The following is a 24,177-nucleotide window of genomic DNA, read 5'->3' as shown; positions in this document are numbered from 1 at the left end:
TGCTGCAAGAATAAACCAGGTGTATAAGAGACACAAAAAAATCCCAACGGATGTGCAAAATAAAAAGACAATTTATTTTGCTATGTATTTTTTTTAACAGCTCAAGGTGATACCTATAGCTAGAGGAAACTGGGAGTATGATTTCTGCCTTCAAATTAGTGTTACTTCTTTAAATTTGTGGTTTTGCAAATAAAGGTCACAGAGAAATGTCTTTATGCAGACATGATCGCTTAATTTATGTGTATAAGAAAAATAACGTTACATTTCTTACAGTCCATTCATTCTGTGTGGCTTAGAAAGAGGTATGTAGAAATAAGTTTAAAAATCTGATTTCCCATCTGTCTTTGCCACAGTCATCCTTTCTTTACATGTTTCCCTATCTAGAACTTGTGTTGCTTATTATTATTTTTACTTTTTTTTTTTTTTTTTTTTTTTTTTACGTTCTCTCTGATGTAGTAGAATCTAGTTAAATTTGTTTCTCGCACCTTAATGCTCTCAGGCACTTACCTTCCTTCTCAGATGGATTTCTAGCTGCTTCACAACTTATCCTGGAAGAATTACTGTGCTAAGGGGCATTGCTCAGTTCTGCGGGAGAGGAAGTTCATGTTTATTGCATAGCTGTTTGTCCACCAGAACACTTGAGTTCTGACGGTTCATTTTGGCTCGTTACTTAAGCTAAGATTACTATCTGATTATATTTTACCTGATTTGATTTTTATCATTGACATCGAAGACTACAGCTTAAGACAAATAACTTTCATCTAGACAAACAAGAAGGGGGATAAAAATCAGACTCTTTATTTTACCGTTTTTACAGAATTTTTTCTCTCTAAAAGAGAGAAGGTACATGGGAGAAGAAAGGCTTTAGTATTCATAAACAGATACTGAAATTCAAGACTCAAAGTGTATTTTTTTCTCCTTCCTTCCACTCCCAGCATCAAGTAAAAATGCACTCCAGAGACTGATGGATAGGTGGGGAATACATTGGCTATGATCTGTCTCTTAATTCCTGGTTCTCTTTCTTCAGAAGGTCCTGTTCCCAAGCTGAGGAAGCAGTACCATGTTGCACCAGCAGCATGATTATTATCTTCATAATCTCAGTGCTGTATTGGTTGAAAAACAAATCGAAACACAATTCCAGTCCTATTTCATGAATATAAGTTGGAGTCTCAGCACAGATGGTAGGTTTTTTTTTGTTTGTTTGTTTGTTGTTTTTTTTTGTCCAAGTGGCTGGTGGTGATCCTAAGGAGAGTGAGAAAATGAAATGCAGAGGGTAATGTCAGACACATGCCATGAGCAAACAAAAGGTATCCTGCTGCCTTTCAGTTTAACCATAGAGGTTTAAGAATGAAAGATAATTGTTCTGAAGAGATTGGTGAGTACAAACCTACACGGTTCCAGATCAATAGAGGCGTGTTGTCTCCTGGTTTGATTGATGTGTTACCTGACTTTGTGACTCTGGGTGCACTGTTGCAGTGAATACTGCCACCCCCTCCAAGCAGCAAATACATGTTCAGTAAAGCGATGACTTGGCTGCAGTCATAAATACACAAGATACTATGCCACTGGCAACCACAGGCAGGACAGGGCTTGTAGGCAAACATAATACATCGGAAAAAATAGCTAAGCTCCTGTTAGAAACAAAAGCAGTGGATGGCAAAGGTAAAAAAGAGCTGGGAAAAAATGATTGGAGTCTAGGGAGAACAGCATCAACAAGATAGAAAAGGTAGTAGTTGTTTGTGGAGTGGAAGGGATATTAACATAATTTATATTGTATGGACAGGGTGAGAAATTAGAATATGCTATAGAATTGCAGAGTCCATTTTTCCCCAGCAGAATTATGAATTCTGGTTCCCACATCTGGGACTTCCCTTGTTAGAATATAAAATATTTTATAAAGGATTTTCTGCCTCCAGTGGGATGTTTTTAAGTCTGCAGTGAAAAGACTGAAAACTTTACCAGATCTCCTAGGACAGGCACAGGTACAAAATGAAGTTATTCCTGTGACTGAGCAGAGAGCTGAAATAGACTAAAACTTAGATATTTTGTGGTTTAATAACAGGCTTTTTTTGTTTGTTTTCATGAGATGAACATGGAATAAACTGGATAAAACTGAGAAAGGTATGACAGACCTTGGTGTTAGTTCTGTAAACAGGCCAAAAGATCAAGTACCATGGCAAATTTTACCATTGCAGCATCTTATTCAAAGAACCTATTGTCACAGAAGTTTTCTCTGTTTAATGTTCTATGAGATGAAACCATTTTTATATTTTGTTGATCTTTTTTACTATGTCTGTTTTACTTCAAGCCAGCGTCAAAGAACTGACAGCCACAAAGATCTGTGTGACCAGCAAAGGAATTATTGAACATTTTCAGTGTATTTGATACAATTAAATGGAAAAGTTTCAAAGCCAAACTGCAGCTGGTAATCAAGGAGTAAGAAATTTTCAAGTACTTTTCTTCATCTGCCTTACTTTGGGAAGTGACATTTAAAAATATACAGTAGAAATGTCCCTTCTGCTGAAATGATAAAAAGGGACCTAGAAAAGGAAAAACTGAACATTGATACTTAAGATATTTACTGAAATAGGATTTTTAGCCATGTGTGTTGGAAGATGGAAAACAAAGCTATAGGAAAATCGGTCTGTGGAAAATGCCATGGAAAGCCATGGAATGCCATGGAAAATGCCATGAAAATCTTTCCATGGCTTACCTCTCCTTGTGTTCTCAAGTGAATGCTTAGAGCTAGGGTAACGTAAGCCAGAAATACATGAGCTGTCATTGGATGATCTAGGACAGAGGATGGTGTGATAGGGAGCAACTGTCCTTCATTGTAGGCTGAAATAAAATTATCCCATGTTGTCTGCAAGCTATAACTGTGCATATGTGTAATTATTACACTGATACTTTGTAACTTGTTGCAGTCTCTGAGTTCGGAATTCTCATTTCCTAAAAAACTATTTTTGTCTTCTTACGTGCACCTATCTGTTAGCAGATACTTATTTATATAAATTCTCCATTAAACCTAATCCCACTAGTATACATATTTCTAAGTATGAAGTCCTCAAGGCGAACTTTTCTTCATTTTTATTTTAGTGGCAGTTCTATTACATTGGATTCCCTGTAGAACCGAAACAAAATATTTCACCCAGGCTTACAATGTACCCCCAGCAAATATAAATGGTGATTTTCCATCAAAATCCCTTTTGCTAACTACACTGGGTAATTTACCAAGAATTCTCTGGTAATGATACTACTGTCTTTTTCCACCCATGATATTGCACAGTCTTCCTTAATGAGGTCAGAAAAGGCTTCTGTTTTAAATGTGTTTTGAAATCTATATGGCACCCTATAGACACACCGTTATCAAAGCTCTGTACTCAGATGCAGGCAGTTCCTTAGCACTGTTTCTTTCCATTTTGTTTTCCTCCAGGCTTGTTTGTTTCTGTATTTCCTTGCCACTTATATTTTAGCAATGGATTAATATAATTCTAAAGAAAAATATTTGTTCTGCTGTCAGTTTTAAAATAATTTGCATTTTTAACTGTATAGTTCTTCAATGTAGTTTTTTGTAAAACATTAATCAGGAATATTATTATTCCTCTAAAGTTGTAAGGCAGACTGTAGGTTCAGAGATGCTTTAAAGAACATGTTGTTCTGGTCATTTTGTCCAGTAACTGTTGAACTGTCTCCACACACAAAGACAAAGAACAGCTTGGTGCTTGTCCTCCAGGACAGCTGTCTAGGAGGACAGGTAGTGTCCTCCTTAGAAAACAGCTGTATTCATTACGCCTCCCTTCAAGACATCACGTATCAGGATCAAGGCACTGCTGCTGTATGCAGCATTCTTCCAGCCAGAACATGTTCTCTTCCTAAAAAGGCTTATATTAGTTTTGTTTGAAATAGGTTGTATGTGTTTATAACAATTTTCTTTCTTGTTTTGAGTTGGATTGTTGGGAGATGGAGAGGACTGCTGTTGGGAGATGGAGAATAAGCAGAGCAGACTGATAGTAGGATGTTTTTCTTCTGGTTTCTTTTAATCTGCAGTAAGATAAGTGAATCGTTTGTAAACAAGCTTTTGATTCCACAAGAGAGAGCACTGGGATTTTTTTTTTTAAACTTGAATGCCTAGTTATCACCATCACATTTTAGGCAGCTCTCTAAGAAGATAGCTAAGTGGAGTATGTCTTGTGTGTGTGTTTGAGGTGGTGATAAAAGTAAGGATGGTAATAGAAAATCAGACAAAACCACTAAGCCACTGTTGATGGAGCCAGAACTACATAGGCTAGTACTTATTTCTAACTGTCCATTTCAAAATGCACTGTGCATAAGGATTCATTTATGGCTAATTTGATGGACTTTAGTGAAAATGTACACACATTATGCAAGCATTTGCTAAAATTTTTAGTATCCATTTACATTCACAGGCTGTAATGACAACGTAATGAAATGCAGCAAAAGTTGTATTGAAACGGGTAAGTGCAATGTATGCATATAGAGATGAAGAGGGGAAAAATAACTTCATAAGTTTTACAAGATCATCTTTGCCTGCATACTGAATAGAATCTAAGATCTACTTTTTTTTTTTTTTTTTTTCTGTATATTATAGTTCATGGCCCTACGATGGGAATTTTGAGAATTCTTCACAGTTTAATTTAGATAATAACACCATACTTCAGTCCATGAAAATGTGATTGAGAAGTTTTCTTGGTTTCTGAGATAATGAATTTAGTTTAGTTACTGGTAGATACATTATGACATGAAAAAAGGTACTTTATTTAATAGACTAAAATTCCTTGCAGATTTTGGCATGCAGACGTGTCATTAATAGTAAGTACTACTGCTTTTCAATCTGTTGGAGCATTTATGGGCTAGTTTTAGCACATGTTTTCAAGTGACAGTACCTGAAGCAGCTGCAGGGTCTCCTTGTAACTAACACTTCTGACCGGCCCTCTTCCAAGGCACAAACACTCTCTTAGGTCATAAGCTGCCATCTGCAGGGTGTTCATTGCCTATCACAAGCACATTTACAGCAGAAATCCATTTCATCACTTAGTTATTACAAAAAAATAAGATGAAATCTTTTCAACCCTCATGAAGTTTGTGGAATCCAAATATAACTGTCTGTAAAACAGAGACAGGATTAGAAGTGAATTTTACAACAAGAAGTCTTGGGCTTGAATACTTCGTAATTTTGGCACTCATAAAGCAGTATTAAGTACTTCTTGAAAAAAATGTGGGAGCAAAGGTAATTTTCTGTTCAATCATAATATATTGAAAGCTGCGTCCTCTAAGTTCTTCTCTGCTATCATAGTTGTGCTCCACTGTTCCAAAGTGCTGCACTCCACTGTTCCAATACATTCTTTCACTTTTTGAGATGGTCTTTTTCATTTTATATGATTTTTTTAAACAAAATTATTTCATTCATCATGAGCTTAATCAGTAAACATGAAAATATAAGAAGATATATAGTCACTAGTTACTTAGGCTTAACTAATATGAAACTCATCCTTGCCTGCATTTTCCATTATGATATTATTTATTAACTGCATTTAAAGATAAACATATACGCTGCATGTAATAATGATACTGAGACATTAATACATATATAATACAACCTATTAAATGCGATTTGAAATGCAGTTAACTATTACCTGTAATTTAACTTACTAATGACTCCTTTTGTAATAAATGTCTGACTTTTTCCTCCCTCTTGCACACTTCTTTGGGATTTCATGATTAGATAAATGAAAGCAGAATTTCTGTGAAGATACCAAGGCGTGATGAGAGCACTGATATTTTTGTAGAGGTAGGTAATCTTTTGGATTTATTTTCTGTGAACAGAATATTTGCTTGTATATAGTTAATGTGAAGAGTAGTATCGATTCTGGCTATCAAACAAGATGCAACTATAGCATTGTACCTATTTTTTTTCTTATTAAAATGGCTTTTTGATTATGGATTGATAGACATCATGCCTCATCTCACGGTGGTAATCGGGGTCTGAATTGTTCAGTAGTGTTCCTGTGCTATAAAGCTTAAAGCAAACATACCTAATATATTCACGCTGAATTCTCTTAAATTCTTACTTACCTTATGAATGTCTCTTATTTTTTGTTATTTATATCATTAGTAAGGAAAATATCTTTCAAGAAAATCTTGTTTTAGGAAGTGCTATTCTTCCAAGAAGACTAAACCCTAACACCAAAGAAAATATATGTAAGGTGTTAATCTGTGCAGAACTTCAATTTAATTGTGTACTTGAATTGTTCTACTTTTTTCCTTTTTTTCCTCCCCCAGATAATTAGTAATTTTGGTAAGTGCGGATATGACTGCCCAAGGCCTATAGAAAACCTATCAAACTGTGTGCAGGTGAAACACAATGGTTAGTTGAGTGTTTATCATTCCTGAGTCACAAACTCATCAGCAACTGTTCAATATTTTCTGTTGTATTGTGTATATTCAGCAATTTTCCATGGTACATTTGACAAAATCTGGGAAAATAAATGTTTTGGTAAACAAACATTGAAATGTCTGTCCTGGTTTTGGCTAGGACAATTATTTTTCTTCCTAGTAGCTTATATGGCGCTGTGTTTGGATTTTGGCTGAAAGTAATGCTGGTAACACACAGCTTAGTTATTGCTGGGCAGTGCTCACCTACATCCCTCCTGCCAGCTACGGGGCTGGCGATGCACAAGAAGTTGGGAAGGGAGAGCACCAGAACAGCTGGCCCAGACTGGGCACTGGGCTATTCTGTGCCACGTGGCATTGTGCTGAGCAATGGAACTGGGGGGATTTGGCTAGGGGGCTGATGTTGTTCAGGGACTGCCTGGGCATTGGCCAATGGGTGGCAAGCAATTGTGTTGTACATCACTTTTTTTTTTTTTTTTTTAATATTGTGTTGTGTTTTTTTTTTTTTCTTCCCCTTTTCCCTTTTTTATTAAACTGTCCGTATCTTAACCCATGAGTTCTTGCACTTTGTCCATTCTTTCAATTCTCTCCCCTTGTCTGACTGTGGGGAGTGAGCAAACAGCTGTGTGGTGTTTAGTTGCCTGCCGGGTTAAACCACAACAGCATCAAAAACCTATTAAAAAGCAGGTGACTTCAGTCTAAGGTAATTTTATACACACCGGCCTTGGTAAATTTTGCTTTACATCTTCCCTCTCTTTAAAGTTGAAGTTTTAAACTTAACACAGTCAGTAATGCTGCAGTTCAGAGATTACTTAGTAACTATCGCTCATGGCCAAACTCTAAACAAAAGAGTAGAGAGAATAAGTAATGAGAGGTTGCAGGAGGAGGTGCTGGCAGGAAGTCTAAGGAAACAGATTCAGATTGCTTTTTTTTTTTTTTTCTTTTCAAAATAAGGAAGGAAGTCAAGTAACTCAGTACACAGCTATGCTGTTCTCAGTGTGATTGTGTGATTATTAGGCCTTTTGCGTTAACTTTTAGCGCGATTCTTCTTCCAAGTATAGTGATATTGTATAGACTCACTTTAGGATAGAATAAATCTTGTGGTTAAAAATTAATGAGAACAAAATAGATGACATCTTGTTATCTGTCGACCTCTTGTTATGTTGAAGCATCTTGTTAATTGAAACATCCCGTTATCTGTCGACCCTCAGTCAGGCTGAGACTTGAGATAACTTGAGTCAACCTTCTGTTATGTCTTGTTAACTGAGACATCCCGTTATCTGCCGACCCTCAGTTAGGCCGAAAGCCAACTCAGCTTGGAAAATAACTGATTCATCCTACCTGGTATTTTTTTAAGCAAAAGGTGAAAAGTGCATCACGAGGAAGACCTATGGTCTTCCTCCCAAAGACCACTGCCCACATCCTGAAGACCCTGGCCCACAATTCTTGGAAGGCTTTGCGCAAGAGCAAGGACTGATAAGCTAATTAGTATACAAAGCGAGAGTAGGCGGGTTTAGGTAATGAATATGTATAGGCATAATAAAATGTTCATCTTTTGCTGTATAAATATGAGATGGTTTGTTACTTCGGACATGCACGATAGGTGGAAAGATCCCCCGTGCATCCAGCGCTGCAATAAAGAATATACCTCTTAAGGAAATTTTGGCTTCGATCTTTAAATCAATAGACACTCGAAATGTTCATTTCAGTAATTCATTAACTGGAGACAGATTTTTCAGCTATGCAAGACTTGTTTGAAACTGTTGTTTCCCCACCACCACCACCCCCCCGAGATCCTAACAATCAATTCAGCTGGAAGATTTGTGTCTTCTCGCTGCTCTACTTGCAGTTGTATCTATTATTGCTGTGGTAGTTTGTATCCTTAGAAAGCAAGGTAAGAGTTCTCTCTTTTTTTTTTTTTTTTTTCGAAGTTCAGTATTTATGTAATTCCTGTTGATTTTTGTGATTTTTACCACATTATCCTTTTAGATGAAATAGATTGTATAAATTTCACCACCTTTTAGGTATCATTGCAATATATAGTCACAAGGTTGTTTAAGAAACTCCAGGTAAGTCTCCATTAACGCTTTATTTTAAATCAGTATTGTGCTTTTCAAGGGAATCACCCACCATGCTCATTACAGTTTGGTTCATATTGCTGTGTAGTTGAGGAGTGTGGCCTTGACTCTCGCAGATGAAATTGAACTGGAAGACAGGTTCTAATGAATCTAATGTAGTGCAACCACTAGTGGGTATGCAAGCCACAGGACCATACCAGGGATAAGCTGCAGTAAAACCCGAGAGACTTGGTGCAGTCTGGTCCTTGGCCCAGTTGTTCTGCTCTGCAGTCTGTTATTCTACCACACTATTCACTAACGTAAGCCTACCCTTTTTCCTTCCACTGTTTCTTTCCTAAATGGAGAATAGGTACTCAATTTCTTAAACACTTATGAAACAGTAAATTACGTAGCGTGGACAATTTTTGGTTTGCCATTTCTTCTTTCACATGAACCCAGCTGATGTTTCCTATAGTTTTGCTGTTTTTCTTTGCTTAGTACCTTAATTCACAGTATTAGTTTTGCAGAAGGACTAACAGCATCCTTCTGCTACATTTTATTCTTCACACCAGTCTATAATGCAAGGCTGTGGTCAACCCCTTCATACTGAGAATGCCATTCAAATTTTGTTTTGTTTCTAGAAATACTGACGCTTTAAGAGAGCATATGGTGTCTTTTTTGTTAAACAGATACATTTAGAAGGCAATTCTTCCATCAGGTGTGACTACAACTACATGTTAAAATACTGGTTATATATCCAGAAGAAGTGTGTCTTAATCTGTCCTTTCTGTCCTTTCTTTACTGTCCTTTCTTTTGCTGAACTTCTGCACGAGGGCTGCCAGACTGATGTCATTCTAGACTTGTGGGAGAGAAGGAGAATTGCTGAAAAAGGTCCTGTAGCATGGCTTGCTGCTCAAAAAGCAGCAGCAGATAGGGTTATGTTCCTTAGTTCAAACCCTACCACTGCTGCGTGTGACGGTGCCTGTAAAAGTGTGAGAAACTACAGTAACACAGAAAGCATGTTCTCTCTTGCAGTTAACCTCTTCTGTAGTGACATGACAAATCAGTCCTCTGTGCAGAAATATATGGTTGTTTCTTTCAATGAGGTGAATGCACAAGACACTTTACCAAGTGCTCTGAATATCTGTCCAAAACACTGTCTTATGAAGGACATGAAGAATTTCTATAGAGACGTTTCTGTTTTATACAACTAGGTGCACAGCAAGAAATTGAGAATTAATAGTTGACTGAATATTAAGCTCTAGTCTTACAAAAGCTGTACAACAGGGACAAATTTAATATGAGCTTTCTTACTTGAAAGAAATCACAAATTAAATACTTCTATTTTAACCGGTGAAAAACGTAGAAGTGATTTCCACAATATGAAATGAAATAATTTGTTCTCAAGTAACATAACCAGTAAGAAGTAATCAGTTGTGAAAATAATGGAATGTAGTTCACTAAGTAATTTAGAAGCACTGCTCTTTCCTGCACAGAGTTTGTCAACTTAACTGGTGGACTCCTCAGTTGCAGTGAAGTGGTGCAGTCTGGCTCAGAGGCTGTTTTGGTGATTGTTACTTTGTTGAGATACAGTGCACATTTACAGTATATTTGATATGGTATTATAAGAATGAAGTAGATTTTACATTTCACTTGCTGTCCAGATGTCATCAGCACTCACTGATGTAAAGTTGTGATTTTTTTTTGCTGTGGAGAATATTTGTAGGTCAAAAAATCCACAAAAAAAATAATCTTTATACATACATATTTTTCTTCTGTATCACCCTCAAGTGACTTAAAAATCTTAAAAATTAATTCTGTAACTTTTCTTGAACCACTCCCCCCGCAAAAAATGAAAAACAAAACCAAACCCAGCACTGACAAGTAACCTTGCCAGAGTAAAACCTGAAGTACGGTATGCTTTCTGGAGATCTGCAATGAAAGGGAGCTCACAGTTACTACTTTTAAATAAAATATAATAACGTAACTATAGTCTGCAGTGAATTATTTTTAGATGAGTTTACAGCATAATTTGACTAGAGAGATCCTTTCTCTAAAACTTTTAATGAAGGCAGGTTAAAAGTAAGTCAGTTCTTTCTTATGTGATTTGCAGAAACATTCATCTTTGATATTATATTGTTTAAAGAGGTTTAATATTAACCTACATTTTAATTGGGATAGGGATTTAAGGCATGGTTTGCAGGTGGTAGGACTCTTCATTACAGAAGATAAAAAAACAAATAGCACTTATATAACTAAGGCTTAGTTTATAACTAAGGATTCAGGAGAAAAAAAAACATGCTATATAAAAGCTATATAAATAAAGAAGAGCTCTAAATAGCTTTAGAGCTACATAAAAAATAAATCTAGTTTTAGGTGTATTATATTTTCTTTTTAAATAGGGAAAAAGGGGAGCACTACCACAAATAAGGAGAAGCTAAAATGAGATTTCAATTATGTGACCAGGGAAGAAAATATATTCCACTTTCATAAGTTTTTTCAGTGAATAATATAAATTATTATAGAAGCGAAATACAACAGCAACTGAAGTCTAGGTTCTCTATTTCACTTTTTCCATGATGAGCATTTGTGCAACGATTTTATCTCCTGGGAACATTAGTGTAGGAATGGGAGTAACGCATTAATCACACAGAATGCACGCTTCAGGTGTTGTTTCTGTGTATACTTATGTGTGCCTGGCATTAATCTTGGTTTAAACTTGACCTTTTCAATATGGTATATCATATTCCAACATTGTGCCACTTTGTGTGTGTGTGTATATATTTAAAACCCACATGATATAAATGTAGTGAATCTGGAGATAAGTGGTATTCTGTACACTAAATTCAATGCATACAATTGAAAAGATCAAGGATAGCAATGCTGAAGTAATATGCATGCAATAAGATTTTTGCGCCACCATTGGAAAAATCTCAGTTGAAGTTAGTTTTAATAAAATAAAACATCAGCAGAAAATCAATACATCTGCACTGGAAGAAAGTGACGTCTGGGGATCGATTAACCATGCTCTCCTGTAAACATACCAGTTACCAGACAAACGCAGCTCGCTCTCGTAACATTCTTACACCAAAACGCTGCCATTCTCGCTGATATATCCAGAGCTCCTGAGTTGTGTCAAGACAGGCTAAAACAGCACCTCCTTTCCATGCAATTAAGCGGGGATCCATATCCTAAATTTAAATACATAGAGAGAGTCACTACTCTGTGCACAGTTCTAAAATGCTGCCTCCTTTTTTTTCCCAACAGTATTCATTACTTAGAATCTTGGTAGTGAGGAGAGGAGAAAATTTTTCAAAATCATTCAGAATAAAAGACTTTCATGATACTGAGATTAAAAAAAAAAAAAAAAAAAGGAAAAAAATATTTAAGGTGTTTTAAAAGTCACTTTTTTTTTTTTTTTTAAACGACATGCCATGAAAATCCTGCCCTCAGCAGGCAGGCCAAATGCTCTGAAAATACTCAAACTTTGCTTTTTACAAATTTTGTTTGGTTACAGCCAAGCTAAAATGACCATACTTTAACACTGATAAAAATTAAAACAAAACCAAAACCTAACAATTCTTTATTGAACAGAAAGATACTTTCATGGATCCATACTAATTGCTTCTTTGAGAACATGGCCCTCAGCTAATAAGCACTTCCATGATCAATACCAGTAATTATCTTGCTTTACCTGTAATTGCCCACCTGTAATACCAGTGCTATAGTATGAGCTGCCAGCTTGCCTCCTCAAAAATACACAAAAAAGTGTAACCGTTCTTTCTGTGGTTTTGAAAGAAATGTATTATTAAAGATCTTTTGAAGATTTCAACCAATTCTAGTTTACTAACTGTGTAGCTATTAGTTAATGTTATACCTTAGGTCTTGTGATGACTTCAACATTTTCAACGACTCTTCTGAAAGAAGGGGGCATTTTGTTGAGAATTCGGTGTTGAAGAAACTCTTGAGCTTTATGAAACATGAGACCTCCTCCCACTACTAAGATGGAGCTGTACATCTTCTTTTTTGTATCATCAGATGCTGGAAGGAATGGATATATAGAAGTATATCTATTTTTAAAGTTTAATACAGCCTGTATTTATACTTCAAAGAACCTAATGTAACTCAAACTAGATACAAACTGGTAAAAATTTACTTTTAAAATTCTTTTGCTGTTCCTGGGAGCTTCAAAAACAAGCTCAAGAAAGCTCAACAAAGATTCAAGTTTAACAGTGCAACTATTCTGGAGATGATAAAATAAAGGGACATACATACTACTTTCCTAAATTAAATCCACATTAAAATATGGATTTAAATGTGGAGATTAAAACCACACTGAAAAGCAATTTGACAGAATTATACAAATGTATTTCTTACCACAGCAGTCAATACTATGAAGGATGGCTTTGTCAAGACCTAGGGCTTTGCCTTCAAACTGAGAAATTGCTGTTTTCCTGGACATGTGTGCACTTAAAGGTTCCTCTGAATCATTTCCAGATATCATACAGTCACTTTGGGAAGATCCTAGTTCCACTTCTTGGGGGTAGATCCTCTCTGAAATGTCTGTGGCTTGGCCTCTCAAGTCTCCCTCAAATGTACCAGGCTTTGACATAGACTTTCTATCAGCTGTAGCTTTTGCAGACTTAAAATAAGAAAACAAGTTTATATTTAAACTATGAAAAATAGGAAAAGATCTTCAACAGGTTACAGAACAGTACAAAGGCTTAATTAAGCACCACTTCTTTACCTTTCTGCACAGAGAACAGTTAAACATTGCATTGCTACCTCATACAATTTTTGATTCAGACTAAGTGTTTTAATTTCAAATCCACTAGATGTATCAATGCCATTATTAAGAAGTCTCCTTAGATACTGAAAATGCACAGTTCTAATTAAGGACTTGTCTAGACATGTAATTCCTAACTTTACATTTGTTCTTTAACACTGCTGACCCAGATAACAAACCTTGGTCTCAGAGATGAGGTAGTAAGTCCTAATTTCATTCCCTAATTACATAATACTCAATGAAAAATAAACCAGCAGTCACACACCTGCTCCTGCTTACTTTGTGTGGCTAGCAGATAATGTTCATCATGAGGATCTTCAGGGTCACCTTGTGACCTGTGTTGCAAAGTTGTCATTTTTTGTCCAACAATTCCAAAAGTTGCTGGATAAAACAGAGCCATAGGAGCCTGCAGAATGAGAGATTTGGCATTTTATTATGTGCATTTTTACCTAATTGGTATTATAGAAAAATCATCTTCTACCTTAGTTGTCTTGCAATTCAAAATTAATTCAGTTTTTTTTCAAGTAGTTTCATAAAAGACTTAGTGGCTTCAGTTTTGTATAAATAAAAAAAACACATTGAATATACTTGTAGATGTTCATAGGTTTCTTTACAGCCTTCTGTGATGTACAAGTAATTCAAATGTAGTTTGTTACAGAGCTAGTAAAAATTTGCAGAGTCAGCATTCATTCCTTACATTTGAAGGATAAACATCGTCATATTCAATTGAACTCACAAACCTTCTGGCTAAAGCTAGTTAGAAATGTTGTACATTGCCTTGTGCTTCATTAGGCACACTCATATATATTGTAATTCATTTTAATATTATTACTAAGCATATGTAAAAAACAGTATGTAAATTACGTGGGCTAAATAGCATGGAGACAATACAAAGGGAGGCCCTGAACCCAAACAATGAATGTATTTCTTGTCCCTTTTACAAAAATCACCTGTAATTTTTCATCCCCTAATCGGAACTGGTATAATAGAGCTGGAGAATCTGGATGCCGAATTTGGAACTCATGGTCTTGCAATCCAGAAATATCCTGCAGTGAAAAATGTTAAAAATAATTTTAAAAATAATTAAAAAAAAATATATATATATGTATTTTTTGTATCTCTATGCCAAGCTGCACAATCTAGTTAAACTGTGGGCAATGACAAAAAATAACAATTCTAAGTTTCATAAATCTATTCTTCAACTCCTTTTTAAAGTCTTTTCCTTTAAACAAGATCTACCAAAACACCTTTCCACATGCTTAAGCCTCTAAAATGATGATGTGTTTGGAACAATGAGACCTGCTGGTACATCTCACAAAACTGTAGCTGAAAAACAGCATATATGCAAATACTGTCAGTTTTTTTTTCAATAATAAGAACAAATAAACCTCCTTTCTAAGAGCTGGGATTTCTTTCAACTACAAGAAAAATAAAACAAATTTCAAATACTTCAGCTCTAAACCTTCTACAATTTTTGCCAGTATTTCATTTTCTATGCCCATTAAGCCCATTTCCTACAGCTCTCCTGTATCTAATAATTAAAAATATACCAGTTAGAGAGGACTATGAGATGACTATTCTATATTAAAAATAAAGCACACAGTATGTGCAAACACAACTTTTCATTGAAAAAAATCATGCATCTGAACTGTTGCATTATGTTCTAACCATTCTATATGCTTTTTCCATTTGCAAGCAATTGTAGACTCATGTAAAGGTTCCCCAGAGTAGCATTCTATAGAGGAAAAAAAGAACAGACCATTTTCCTTTCTCACCTGGTCTAGATGACAGAATGTCTCCTTTAGGTGCTGAAGCAGAAGGCAATCCAACTTATTAGTTAACTGACAGTCTCTGTACGGAAACCCTGCTCGTTGCATAAGCCAATAAAAACACCTTGACACATCAGATCCTCCATATGCAAGGCACAGCCTGAAGAATAGAGAAGAATATTTTATTCATTTTCTGTAATACTGGCCTTTTACAGTGGCATACATAGGAACGAAGGCAACATTTTAGATGGACTATGATCATGACTTCCACATAGTTTGCAGAGCATGATGTTCTGCTATTTTATTCTTTTAAACATTTCAGAATTCTTTAAGGTTTACATTCTATCATGATGACCTTGTTGAACAGCTCACAATAAAACAAACAAAATAACCACACGACAATGATGACAACAACAACAAACAACACAAGCAAACAACTGTACTTGCAAAAAAGTTTTCTGTATTTGTAAAGTTGTCCTCATTTTTTTAAGTCAAGTCTTTGGTAAGTAACTAAGTACATGTTTGTAATAATTCTGCACATGAAAAGATACCTGGTGTTGCGATGGGAAACACCATCTTCTACACAGCAAACACTTGTCTTCTGATCTCCCACATCTACTATACACGCACTGCTTAAACCACTTCCAAAAGTAGCACAGACAGACTCCTGGTGTACTATAATTCCTAGCAATATGAGAAAAAAAATATCCAATTTACACCAAGCACGACAGTTATGTTTCTGAATTCAAAGTATATCTTTTAAATGTCTTTTATGTCTTTAAATACTTTAAAAAAATCTACTCATAGCCTGAGTCTCCACTGAAAGTTTGTACACTTAGTGATGATTGGGTGGAGGACTAACACAGTTTTTGTTGGGTAAACCTTTGAAGTCCTGCAAAAAGCTACTACCAGGATGGATGCCTATATTTGCATGTTCTTATTTTTTGAGATTAAGGATACTGTTGCCAGACAATCTGTTTTTGTAACTTGTATTACCAGGTCTTGGTTATAAGATGCATATGAAACATTTTCCTATTTTTTTTTCTAGAATAACATTGTACATTTTAGAAACAGTCATTTAGAAATACTTGAGAAATCAAGACTTGCTACAGCCTTTTTATCTCAGCTGAAGCAAGAAGCCCACAGTTGGAATACCTGATAGCAAAGCAAGAAAATGATTTCAGTGCTAGGCAACCATTTTGCCCTATTAAAAGAGGCAACAGTTACAGGAATATCAAAAGATGAAAGCTGTGAGCCCTGGCCAAGCTGGGATTGGCCTGCAAAAATGTGCGTTAAGGGGAAAAAAACCACACACACAATTTTACGCTATTAATCATTCCGTGCTTGCTTCTGTAGGGTTTTACCTGAGAAGCCCATCTTCATTAGGATCATATTCACCAGTTCTTTCACATGCTGTTTATTGTAGATGTCTGGAATTAGTAAAATGCACCTATAGTACTGAATATAAGAACAGTAAGTCAGCTCTCAAACTGAGTTTCTCTTTGCCTGCTTGAACACCTGTTGCCAATTAAGAAAGCATAATACACGAGGTGCTAAAAGAAGCAAAATTATGGGAAGGTGGAACATTTTTAATATTTTTTTAAAAATACTGAGAATCAGTACCAAGTTAGCAATTTTTAAGTCATTAAAATGTTTTCAAGTATACCAAACACAACAAAAACACATACTCGGCCAGGAACAGAAATTATGCACGTGTTAGACACCCATTCCTGTTGACTCCTTTTTAGTCAACATACAAAAAAAAAGACAGAAATTTCTATGATGGATTCTATATAGGACTTTTGTTCCATAAAGGATTTATAGATCTTCTTGCTAGAAGTTCTATTAACAAATTTTGTCCTAAAGGAACACACAAAATTCCAAATGAAATCTTAGACAGGCAGATAGCCTTAGACAGTCTCACAGTCACCAGACAGACTATCCATTAAGAAAACTACCAGTAAGAGGTTACCAGTTTGCAGGCAGCCTCTGCTAGCAGGTTGATTCTCTTTTATCACAACATTTACAGAAGTGGATACAGCCCACATGTTTATAGCTCACCTTTAGGTCTTTCAGTGGTATTTCCAGATATTTTTGTATTGCATGGGACCATATCACTTCAAGATCTGCTAATACTGCAGTGAGGGAGCCACCAGGTCCTGTGTGGAGATTCAACTGCCCTCTTCTAATAGGCCAATGTATATTATAAGAATCCAGTGGATTAACATATAGTGCCTGAAAATAAGAGAGAAAGATAAAATAATTAAATTAAAATAAATTTAAAAAAATTAAAAATAATTAAAATTAATATTTCGGAAGTAGCTAGAACATGGCATACAGCAGAACCAAGACCAATGTAACAGCAATACAGTGGATTTCTTTTCAACAGGTCTGGATTGCATAAAAGAACATTCAATACATGGTTTAAATTGCCAGAATTTTCCTATCCATGGACGCAGAATCATTTAGGTTGGAAAGGAACTTCAAGATCAAGTCCCTAACAGTATCTTTTTTTTCCTGTTATCTCAAATTAATAACTAAAATAATTTAAAAACTCTTTGAAGCTCGTGAATACCTACTTACTGAGCAGTGATTACATGTGCTGATCCTTTTATCAGTTTCTTGCCTTTTCTCTGAATTACACCACATGGGCTAAGTTCTTACCTAGTCCCTACAGAAATGGTGATTTACAACAGCAAAGAATCCACCCTATTGCTTCCAATAACTAGGTGAAGCTTTAGAGTAGTCATATATGTTTTACTTATCCTTGACAAATACAAGAATGAGAGAGGCACGGTTTATCATGCAGTTTGAAAAAAAAAATGCTTACTTGCTAGGCACCTAGGAAAAAACATCTGGTCTTGCTGAATAATAACATTCAGTTAGTCCCTAGTAAAGTTTCTCATATATTGCTAAATTTAGCCTAAATTGCTCTTCAATACATACTACTATATAGCAAAGTACTACTGATTAAATAACCATGTTAAAAGATAATAGCCTCATTTTAGCAGGGAAATGAATCTTACCTCTTCTCCTACCAAAAATTCAGGATGATTTGCTGTGTTTGTCCACTTTGCCCCAGAGCTGTGATCTAAAATAGCTGGTCGCATCTGTCTGTTGTATGACCTGGCCTGAAATGTAAACAAGTCAAAAGCTGTTGATAAATATTTTACCAGTCGCTTTTTATGCATAAAAGCTAAACAAGACAAAACCAGAAACCAAAGCAATCAACATGGAAGAACCAATTTACATCTTCACCATCTTCTCAAATCTTAAGTATCAATGCACACATAGCACCATCTGTATCTAGCGTGTAACAGATGTCTGTTCTTGGGCATTAAAACATAGCATTATATCAAATGATTACATGAATTACCAGTGTACTAAAATCTTAAGAATGAGTTACCTGGTCAGGTGACACTGGTATACGCCTCGCACCATTTGACATCTTTTTGGACCATATTGCTTGGTCCACCATTTTAAGGCCATTTTGTCTCTGCTCAGTACTTTCAGGTTTCTAAACAACAAAAACACATATATAACAAAATACTTACTTTCCAGTCTGTAAACTAGTAGCATTGACTGAGAATCATGATTATAGTTGCTAGACTGTAGGACTTTTTTTATATTAGAGTTTCTGACACCTATTTGTGAAAGTCACCCTGAGTTTTTGTAATTGACTGTAATGGCTGCTGGACTTCATCTCCAGTTTGAGGAGCTCTGGACGTTATCTATTTAACTATAAAAATATAAAGTAGGAAAAAATGTTTAAAGAGATCTCAATTATTTAGAAGTGAGCTTAAGTATTAGAGATGTGAATTTGATTAACGATTTATGGTATAGATTTTGATTATGAATAAAATCATATATTTTCTGAACAGACTAATATTACTGGCTAAGTTATCAATATTACAAAACAAGTTGTAAGGGGTGCAATCACAAAAGGAGGGGTTTGATTCTAGATCCGCAGCTGGCATTCTATAAACGCAAACAGTACACACGGTAGCAGATCATGTGGCATGTAAGTCAATGAGTACAAGCTCTCACTCTATCAATTAATGAAATTTAATTCATTGTGACCAAATGAAATGACATGAAGTGGTGCATGTCTACTGGCTTGGTTAAGGTGACATCTACAGCATGTAAAAGGGGGGAAAAGAAAAGGTTTGCCCTCAGAAGTGTTCTGTGGAAAAAACATGCATGAGGGTAAGAGCCGCGTCACACAGCCGGAAAGGCCAGGAAATACGGCACACAAACACCAGTTCTAGCGCGGTCGGAGGGCACTGGGGTGCCGGGCTTACGTTAAGGCCGTCCCTGAGGAGCCAGCTGTCCCTGCAGGCCGCCTGCCCGGGCTGCCGCTGCCGCCGCGCGATGACGTGCGGGATGCCCACAGGCAGCGTGTCCGTGGCCCGGCCGAGGCGCAGCGTCGCGGAGCCGGGGTGGATGACCACGATGAAGTTGCTCTGTATCTGCTGCAAGCAAGCACAAGGCGCGGGGCCGCAGTGGGTGCCTGAGCCCGAGCCCGAGCCCGGGCCCGGGCCCGGGCCCGTCGCCCCCCGCCCCTCGCCCGGCCCGGCCTCACCTCCTGCAGGGACTCGGGCACGGCGGCAGGGACGATGGGCCGCTTGGCACCGCGCTGCTCGCGCTCGCGCTCGCGCTCCTTGTCCTTGCCGTTTTCCGCCTCGCCCTTCTCCGCCTGGGTCATGGCTCCAAGCCTGAGGAAGCCGAGCGGCGCCCAGCCCGGCCTCGGAGCGAGCGGGGGGCGGGAGCGGGCGGGCCCGCAGCCGGCACCGCCCCTCAGGGAGGCGCCGCTCGGGGGCTCGGCCGCCCGGGGTCGGTGTTGGTGAGGGAAGGGCAGCGTGGTCGGCTGTGCCGCTGCGGGGGAAGGAAGCGGCCTTCTCCGAGCGACCGCAGGGACTGCCCGCGCCTGGTCGCAGGGCGGGGGAGCTCCTTCAGGAGGAACATGGGGAGGCGAGAGCGTTAGGGGCAGCTGCTGCCACGCAGCGTGAGGCGAGGGGAGCTCGGCTGTGGCTGTGGGCATCGACACCTGGGGGGGCCATTTCACTATAACTAGTAGGCAAAACCAACTAGTACATCCTATATTAACCAAGGGGCAGTGTTGGATGTAATAATTACCTGCTATATAGGTTATTAGTTTTAGTGGAAAAGCTTCAAGTGGCACCTTACAGAAAATAAGCCAGTCTGGATTCTTCTTAGCAGGTACTATTTTCTCAAATAGACCCAGTCCTCTCCAACTGAAGTACAAAATACCAGTTGACCCCCAGAATAATAAAAATAATAAAAAAAAATACACCGAAGTGCAGAAAAGTAATTACAGTTTGAAAGAAAATAACTCTTCTGTGTTAGTACTGGGTGTTACCAAGTTTGTTACCTTTTCTTCCTTTTAAAAAAAGGAAAGAACTAACTTTATTGAAAAAGCGCCCTATCAGCAGTTGTACAGCAAATAGGCATATACCTTCATAATGGAAGGAAGTTGTTTCAAGAGTGCTTATAAAATCGGCATGTTGTAAAACCCATTATTGGGCTTAAGGAAGAGAGTTCGTAAAAAGGAAGATCTGTAAAACAGTAATTTAAAATTCATTTAAAAACTGTTTTTAGCATATCAATATTATGAAAATATGGCAATGCACAAAAAATACAGCAAAACCAACACCTTTCAGGAAGTATGGCTTGAAGTTGACTCTTGAATGATCCTCTGTATCAAGTAAGCATAGTGTATTTTTCATTTGCACAGGAAAGGGTTTTGAATAGAACCGTTTGATTTTCTAGAAATGATAAGAAAGAGTCTGCCTACTGACAAGCCATAAATAATTTACTTATTTTGCAACTACAGTAAAATGTTCAGAAGCTATACAAAGACTTTAGACAGACAGTAAACATGTATTTAATAAAACTGCAGTTCAGTTACACTGGATCCTTGAAGGAGTTCCCAGTACAACTTCATTAGTCTGCTAGTATTGCAGAACAGTTTTTGGTTAGGCATACACATTCACAACTTCAAACTCGTTTGGTCCACTGCTGAACTCTTCTTCCCTTTCACCTTGCAAATGTGCATTCTCATTTGCCTGCCTCTTACAGCAGGCGTTTACCTAAAAGACAAATTATTGCTTGGTTAGAAACAAGGCCTTCCTTTGCAAGATAATGTTATATAAGTAACCGTTTAAAAATAAAGTTGCTTTTAATTTAGCTAAATAGGCCAAAGGTTTGCAAAATTCTCTTCCTCAGATTACACATCATTGTTATCACACAAAAGCCTTCCCCCTTGGCTTTGCTGGCCTCATAGCTAGTCAAATGAAAAAAACAGATGAAAAAAGGATCATGGAGAGTCACTTATCCCTTTTTGGGACAGAACTGAAGGACGAGTATGCATGGTTGGTTTTGTTTTTTTCTTGAGTATGAACTTTTACTACAAGGCTTCTTAGTATTGATCACCTGCATATGTTTTTCTTGTATCTTTTATTATGGTAACAAGGGAGAATTCATGAAAAGAGCTGTTTTCTTAAGCCCTAAAGTAAATTAAACCATACTATATATACATGCAGTGTTAGATGAAAATCTGCTCAGCCTAGTGAATAAAAGACACTGCAGATTTTGAATTACAAAAAGCATCCCCTTTAAACAAAAAATCTCACCTGTCATATGATAACCATTAGAAATGCAAAGTTTCACTTACTACTGATCTGGATGAGACTTTGTATTAGCAACCAATAAAGAGTTCCATATCATTTTTTATCAGATATGTTCAAATAGCTGTTCAACACTTAAGTAGAAGCTCATCATTTCTGAGCCAAAACTTTATGCCATACCCCTTCACACACACTCCCCCCCACTCCCTTAATGAAGTGTCTAACCACTTGGATTCTCTTCCTGTTAACTTTTACAAAAGTAGGACAAAGCACTCAATTCTACCTTAAGCTCTGATTATCACTGTTATCTCCTGGATTTTTAAAAAATGTTCAAAGCAGGATATATATTTGGAATTACCTTCCTCATCCACCTCCAGCCATTGGTGGTGGATTGGGGCCTCCGCCCCAGTGATTTATTCGACCCATTCTACGGCGAGGATTTCCTGGATGCCTAAAAAGAAAACAAAATGTATTTAGTAAACATTCCATTGTACAACTAGAAATATAAAAACACTGAAATTACTGTAAAGTAGGGACAAAATTAGAGATGCTAGAAAAGTTGTTTGGTTTCAAGTGAAAAGCTGTAACAAAAAATTCAACACTTTCATAAAACTTCTCATACACAAACTGTTCTAATTACTCAAGTAATTACAGACATAAGAGAAAGCTAGAGGCATAAGACAAAGCTACCACTAACCAATGCTTTTACACAGCTCTACAAAAAGGAAAGGCCATCTAATACATGAAATGACTGATTTCATGTAGTCTAACACTTAATTTTAGGAAGTCTAACAAAATAAGAATTTTGAAGATACATATTGCTGATTACGCAGCCTTGAAAAATTAGTTAGACTAAGCTGTTATTACAGCTATTCAAAACTAAGTATTGTTATCAACAAGTTTCAGACAAAATGCTGCAGACAAAAAAAAAACAAAACACATTTTAGTCCTCTGACATGACTGATCCAACACAAATCACAACTGTAGTCTGAATACATTTGAATCTGAATGACAGTTGTCTAAGAAGAGGAAAAAAAATGAGAACTATTGATAATATGAAAAATACCCTCTTCCATCATTGTGTCCTAAATAGGAGGACGTGTAGCCTCTTCTTCTCAGATCTGGTTGAATAATGCTCTGGAAACTGAAAATAAAACAGGAGGAATTCAGTTGAACTGACTGTTAGATACAACTTTGTATTTTTGGAAGTTAAAGATAAGAAGATAAGAAAAAACAGTAGTGTCAGGAACAAAGTTCTGTTAAAGTTATTGTTAATTTTTGCCATCTTCTTCTCTATGGGAAGATAAAATCTGAAGTAATTCCAAATTGCAATACAACTCAAACCCAATTTTCAAATATTTAAAACTAGTAAAATTACTTTTGTGCTAAATAAAGTGCAAGGAATGCATAAAATGTAAGCCTATAACTGAAATAATGGACTGTTGAAGACATCAAAAGAACTCTTTGTTTCTTTACCGGCCTCAATCTAGGTCTTACCACTGTGTGATTATTTTCATGCAGACAGAAACTATCCTTACCAGTAAAAGTTCTCCAAGTAATATCTCAATTTGATCAGCTATTAGAAACTAGATATTTAACAAGAATACACATTTTCTTTTTTTTCAGTATAAAACTGGAAAAAAATCAAAAACTCGTTTGACCTGCTACTATGTTAGCACCAGATTCCATGTAGTTTTTATTACATATTTCAAAGTGCTTAACAACCAGGGCCACGTTGTCATATTAGAACACTCACACATGTTTTGAAGGCAGTAAATATGGGATGTTAAAGAATAAATCCAATACTTCTGTTGCATTGTGTTGCCTATAGTACTTAGTGCCATCTATCTATGACAAATCTAAAATACTGTTGATTAGAAGAATTAATTTTTACTTACAACAGAACCACAAAATCTGCTATTGACCAGAAGAAATCAGTTATAGATGACAAACTCCAAGGAGCCCGACTCTGGTTATCCAGCACTTGTCCTGTCACGACAAAAAACATTCAGCGACGTTTAGTAAGCGACGCCGCGCAGCGCGTTACATAAAGCCCCGTCCACGGAGCGCAGCATTTACACCCAGGCTGCCACACGACGCGCGTAATGGTTTATGGACAGAACACGGGAACAGCCGGGCTGTCGCTGCCACACGGACACTGCGTCTGGACAGCGCAGAGGGCCGGGCCGATCAACGCCATCTCCCCTTCGCCGTGCAGCGTTTCGCCCTTCTTCTTCCCCATTAAACCCACGCCGAGGGCCGTGCCGTGACGGAGGAGACCCTCAGCGGCCCCTCGCCGCCGTGGGGAGTCCCGGCCGCGCCGCTCACCGTTGGAGATGTACACCATGGCGCCCGCCACCGCCCCGCCGCCGGCCCCTGCCGCCGAGCATGCGCGGCCGGGAGGCGCATGGGGCGCTGAGGGCGGCTCCGCGCTGAGGGCTGACGAGGCCGAAGGGAACGGGGCGGGGGCTGCGGCGGGGCCGGTCGTTGTTCTGGGGACGCGCCGC

At 37.4% G+C, this 24,177-nt stretch overlaps 3 protein-coding genes across 4 annotated transcripts; 1 reads left to right on the top strand and 2 right to left on the bottom strand.

The window, feature by feature from the left end:
- Positions 1–937: 937 nt before the first annotated feature.
- Positions 938–9,682, top strand: IL17RB (interleukin 17 receptor B; the record flags this gene model as incomplete). Its single annotated transcript, XM_084292880.1, is given in 9 exon segments — positions 938–1,181; positions 2,309–2,382; positions 2,386–2,391; positions 2,395–2,436; positions 3,097–3,130; positions 3,133–3,222; positions 4,428–4,479; positions 5,101–5,188; positions 9,158–9,682. Coding segments are annotated over 9 exon segments (1,032 nt in total). The 5' UTR covers positions 938–1,060.
- A 1,719-nt stretch (positions 9,683–11,401) lies between these two features.
- On the bottom strand, positions 11,402–19,868 carry ACTR8 (actin related protein 8). 2 transcript variants are annotated; one of them, XM_084292985.1, is made up of 13 exons: positions 19,606–19,868; positions 19,325–19,492; positions 18,430–18,540; positions 18,050–18,154; positions 17,085–17,258; positions 16,388–16,481; positions 15,575–15,707; positions 15,030–15,183; positions 14,205–14,300; positions 13,520–13,660; positions 12,846–13,110; positions 12,346–12,509; positions 11,402–11,659 (listed from the first exon to the last, which is right to left on the bottom strand). In XM_084292985.1, the coding sequence occupies exons 1-13, from the start codon at positions 19,726–19,728 to the stop codon at positions 11,516–11,518; spliced, it is 1,872 nt and encodes a 623-aa protein (XP_084149111.1). In that variant the 5' UTR covers positions 19,729–19,868; the 3' UTR covers positions 11,402–11,515. The 2 variants fall into 2 exon arrangements, with proteins under 2 accessions (XP_084149111.1, XP_084149110.1); XM_084292984.1 differs by having other exon boundaries at positions 19,325–19,495; positions 19,606–19,865.
- Positions 19,869–20,656: 788 nt separating this feature from the next.
- Positions 20,657–24,117, bottom strand: SELENOK (selenoprotein K). The gene is made up of 5 exons (XM_084292967.1): positions 23,999–24,117; positions 23,569–23,659; positions 22,737–22,814; positions 22,029–22,121; positions 20,657–21,133 (listed from the first exon to the last, which is right to left on the bottom strand). Exons 1-4 carry the CDS (start codon positions 24,015–24,017, stop codon positions 22,034–22,036), a joined length of 276 nt encoding a protein of 91 aa, XP_084149093.1. The 5' UTR covers positions 24,018–24,117; the 3' UTR covers positions 20,657–21,133; positions 22,029–22,033.
- Positions 24,118–24,177: the final 60 nt, after the last annotated feature.

Source organism: Netta rufina, assembly GCF_964035555.1.
Source record: "Netta rufina genome assembly, chromosome: 10".
Lineage (NCBI taxonomy): Eukaryota > Metazoa > Chordata > Aves > Anseriformes > Anatidae > Netta > Netta rufina.
The sequence above is the reverse complement of the archived record's forward strand: the minus strand, read 5'-3'. Positions and strand labels throughout refer to the sequence as shown.